This window comes from Olea europaea, chromosome 21, assembly GCF_002742605.1.
Source record: "Olea europaea var. sylvestris chromosome 21, O_europaea_v1, whole genome shotgun sequence".
NCBI lineage: Eukaryota > Viridiplantae > Streptophyta > Magnoliopsida > Lamiales > Oleaceae > Olea > Olea europaea.
Window position 1 is genome coordinate 6380815 of NC_036257.1, and position 4733 is coordinate 6385547.

General features: G+C 35.7%; 2 protein-coding genes across 2 annotated transcripts in view; one reads left to right on the forward strand and one right to left on the reverse strand.

Annotated features, from left to right (window-relative positions):
* The first annotated feature begins 652 nt into the window (after positions 1-652).
* Positions 653-1275, forward strand: LOC111370282. Its single transcript, XM_022991958.1, has one exon. It carries the CDS (start codon positions 722-724, stop codon positions 1163-1165), a length of 444 nt encoding a protein of 147 aa, XP_022847726.1. The 5' UTR covers positions 653-721; the 3' UTR covers positions 1166-1275.
* Positions 1276-1378: 103 nt separating this feature from the next.
* LOC111370049 (ADP-ribosylation factor GTPase-activating protein AGD12-like) overlaps positions 1379-4733 on the reverse strand; it is a 3669-nt gene continuing 314 nt past the window's right edge. Inside the window, exons 3-10 of the mRNA XM_022991760.1 lie at positions 4689-4725; positions 4333-4414; positions 3532-3607; positions 3296-3459; positions 2777-2912; positions 2358-2474; positions 2065-2160; positions 1379-1829 (exon numbers count right to left, since the gene is read on the reverse strand). Coding sequence (XP_022847528.1) covers positions 1548-1829; positions 2065-2160; positions 2358-2474; positions 2777-2912; positions 3296-3459; positions 3532-3607; positions 4333-4414; positions 4689-4725 — 990 coding nt within the window. The 3' untranslated portion in view covers positions 1379-1547. The remainder of the gene's footprint in view (positions 1830-2064; positions 2161-2357; positions 2475-2776; positions 2913-3295; positions 3460-3531; positions 3608-4332; positions 4415-4688; positions 4726-4733) is intronic.

Sequence of the window (4733 nt, forward strand, 5' to 3'; positions counted from 1 at the left end):
TGATTAACATCATATATAACGTGATAACAGTTAAATCTTTACATCGACTAACGATCATCAAAGCGATGAAAAATAAGATTAGAGTTGAGGGAATTATTTGAGATTTCCTAATTTAAATTATGTTATACTTTGAAAAACTTAAGTTTAAGAATATGGGCAGAGCAATATACAAAGGTACAATAAGCCCCCGTTTGTTTCTCATTTTTTGTACATTAAAATGAAAAATATGACCGTTATTAATCATATTAAGCCACCATATTTGACCTTCTATCTTTTGTGTGGTGCTCGTAACGGCTATATTTTTCATTCTCATTTTAACATTAATGTGTACCAAACGGGGCCTAAGTCAATATTGAATAATACTATTTGTAATCGTTCATTACTATAATCGTTCTACATGACATAAGGCATCAAATCACTAATCGTTATATGTATACCACGTAGAACGAGTGGACGACTATGACAGTGAGCAACTGCAAATAACATTACTCGTCGATGTTGGATTTGGAGCAGATGAAGTCAAATGAGTGACTAATTATGTAATATTATTTGACTTCAGTGATTAAATGAATCATAAAAAATACTTTAATGACCAATTTGAAATTTCACTCGAACTTCAGTGACAATTTGTAAATTTCACTCTTAGAAAAAGAATACTCAACTACCAGTTCCGCGCATTCTTCTCTTCCAAGGAAAGATCAAGAGTCAATAGTAAACAGAAATGTTGAACTGTTACTTTCAGTACGGTGTCGTGGCATTCGTTGCGATCTTCACAGTTATCAGCCAATCGGACGGCAGGGAGCTCCGTCCATCGGACCACGGCTTATCCTATCAAGATTCGTCACCGCCGATGAAAGCAAACGGAACCGCAGAAATGCTATATTTCTTCGGTGCAACGACATCGTCGTCCTCCGCACCGCTGCCAAAGACCAAGAATTTCAGCGATCCGGCCACGTGGTGGAGCAATCACAAGGTTGGGAGGTCGAGTGGTGAACACTTGAAGAGGTCATTGCTTGTGGCCAGCTTAATCTGTGGATTAACCGGCGTCGCATTGCTCTCCGTCGCCGGGATTATATTTCTTCTTCGTCTCCGAAAGGAGAATAAGAAAAAATCAGCATCCTCGTCAGCTCCAACTTCTGCGCCTAATGCTTTGGCTCATAAGTAGTAAGTATTACTGTATTATTTAAACAATTTTGATTTAATACTGAAGTGTTTGTTGTATTCTCGTAAATATGTAATCACTACACTTTAAATTATTTCCCCTTTGATCACTGAAATCGATTCTGTGACCAATAAATAGTGCATTCCATTTAAAATTAGTCACTAAACTTAATGATCATAAACACCATTAGTTTCTGTAATTAAGATCAGAACCCAGTAAAATAATGGATCATTTCTGCAATAATATTATTTGATAAAGAATACAACATCATGTATGTGCAACTTCCAATGAAAAATTCATACATGAAATTGTTCAAGAAGAATACCTACAGGAGAAAGAAGAATAAGAGGAAGAAAAAATATAGAATTCAACCATTTATATACACCTATTGTTCAAGAGGCATCCACTCTAGCTCCAGTTCTAATTCTCCAGATTCTACATTCTGGAGCTTCAGCGATAATTCCTGTTTCACCTTCCCATCAACAATGTTTACTGTGCTATCTTCTATCAGGGCATTGTCGTGCGATTTCAGCCATTTTCCAATCTGCATGTTTCCGAACATTCCAGCGTCTCCAAAGGCCATTGCAGAGGTTATTATTGGCTGAATGTCTATTTCGGCTTCCCCCATTATATCATCAGCAGAGAATGTGTCGTAATCAAAAACTTGCTGCGATTTGGAGTTTAGAGAAGTCGAAAGATTAGATACAATGATATATCCAGGAGCATTTGGTGGATGGTGATTATTGCCATGTATGAATGTGTGCATATATATGAAGAGAAGAATGCTGAGGAAGTAGAAAACATGTATGAAACAGAAAATGCCATAGAAAATACAAGAAACTAACAAGAAAAATTGTTTTCCTGATTAAGAAAATGGAAACGAACAGCAAGAGAAGAATTACCAATTTTATTGGGCCGCAGTTTTGTGGAACTGAAAGCACGAGTTCCTCGTTCCAAACAGGATTCAGATTGCTCTTAACCACAGTCGTCTGTGCTTTCTAATAACACAAAGAAACAGCTTAAAAATCTTGACAAGAGGGTCTAATTGGAAAATTAATAGTTTTCCATCAATAGCCAAGAAGTCAGAATTGTGAAACAAGAACATAAGCAGATCTTGATGGCAAAATTTTCACCAGCACTGTTACTTCTTTCATTGCCCTGTCCCAAAATCAAATAAAATGAGAGATTTTCTAACCTGCTGCCCCAGGGTCAAGACCACATAAGGATCGCTAGATAGCATATCTCGAATAGCCAATTTTGTGCCTTTAAGTACTTTGACCTTCAACATTCCAATAAATTCCACCATACCATCCTGTGATCAGATTGAGCATTAGCTTCACAGAGTAAATTTCTTATACTATTTGAGATTGTTCTATCTCAAATATTATGTCATATCTCCTTAAATGGTATCTGTTCTACATAATTTATTAAAAGATTCTCCATACTATTGCAAATAAATGTGAAGAAAGGCAGCATGTACACCATAATAAAAATTCTCGTTCATCAAATCAATTTATGTTCGTTTTATAACACCAATCAAGTTGACTGAAACAAAAAGTATGTGAAACAAAAACGAAGGAGGTGGAAGGTTGCAAACAAGCAAAGACAACTTACTGATTTCTGTGTTGAACTCGAGCTTCGAAAACTATCCATAATCTTCCTGGATAAACTTACTTGCAAAGAACTCTTTTTTGAAGTTGAGGCAATACGTAGGCTAGGTTTCAAAAATTCTTGCAGCTCATACTTAGACCTAAAAAATTAATACAGAACAACATAAATTATCCAACCTGAATACATTGTCACAGTTCTAATAACGTTCTCTTATGGTTGGACCTTCCATGAATGCATAAATAGACCAAAAAGATGAAAAAACAAGCGTTTTAGAGAAGACAAGTCATGTTGATATTGATGAAGCAAGAAAAAAAATGTCTGATCAGGGTGACTAGCTCAATCTCAAATCATCAATATTTACTTAGATTGTTGTTCAGGTGTTACATTTTTATTTTTAATTCTTTTGGTTCATTGTTGTGGGTGGGGATCTTCACCAAACAGGAAGGGGAGAGGGGGAGAGAGAGCTAGAACCATAGCATTTGAAAGGCCTAATAATCTTAGTGTTTATACATTTCATCTGACCTGATAAATTTTGAACGCTGTTCGTGGCTAGCATCTGGTCTAGGCTTTGAGATTCCTTCAGGAATATAGGCTTCATAAATTGAATTTGCAGAAGCATTTCCGCCAACCTCAATCATTGATTCGATTTCATCATCTGACCATTCATCTAATGTCACAGACAAAACCTGCAGGATTTCCAATTATGTTAGGTATGAATATAGCCCAGAAGATTGGAGACGAGAGTTATCAGTAGTCACCTTCGAAATATGAGTACCAAGACTTCTGTGCACTCCGCAACACTTTAAACAAATAAATACTCCTATATTTGCTGACCTGTAATGGCATTGACAATTCTAAAAATCGTCAAAAGGGGAAAATAAAGAAAACAATGCAACATTATAGAAAATAAAAAGCAAAATATTTCATTCATCCTCATTACAGTAAAAATGGTTGGATCCAAGAGAATGTTCTCTCTTGGAAAGCTCTAATTATCATTATCAATCTTGTTACACATTCTTGCTCATAGCCATAACTTTAGATCGGAACACATGAACTCCAAGTTCAGAATATATTTACAAAAAATTTGCACAGTCGTAGCATGCACATCAATTTGTAACAAATTGGTAAAAAGGCTCCACAAGGCTCATCTATCACTTTAAGGAGGTTATAATGTAATCTGTACTATTCATACTCCTACCAGAATCACATATTAAAGGACCTTTTCTGGGTGTCGTGTTTGGTTATGGTTTAATGATGCATTCTACTGATCCTAACTAACATGAACATATCAACGTTATATTTTCTCTATTCTTTTATTTTTTTACTTGTTCCGTTAGTTGGCTTTACGTAGGTGAAAGTGTTATTTATTAATTCCGTTATTCCATTCCATGTTTATGGCATCCAAAGGCTTCCCTTTTTCTTTCTGAACCCCAGACACAGGAATATTGGCGATGGTGAATGCCGAAACTACTCAGCTTTTCTCATGGCTCTTATATTGTTACCACTATAATAATATATGGAAACAAACAACAGTGCATGAATCCAAAGGAGGAACTTACGCCCATTTTGGGTCTGGAGCATTACAATCTGCACACACACGATTATCTCGTTGAACCAAGAGATCTTTCAATCTTCTTTTACCTGTACAGAAAGCGCCAAGAAAAAGAAAGAAGGAGAAGCTGAGAACTTTCAACAAAACTGCAATATCAAAATGGGATTACGAAATAGATAAAAAGTATGTGTGTGTTATTATTGCATGAGTCCACATATATATCGAAATAATTCAGAATAATCTATCTGTTAGTCAAATAATCAGCATTTGCCTATTAGCTGTTGGTCATGAAGTGGAACACACTACCACAGAGTGCTTGTGAAGTGTGAATTTAAAGAAATCGAAGAATTCAGAAGTCAATACCTACAGCAAGGAAGAAAGAAAATGATAATGTAACGATCTAATTGT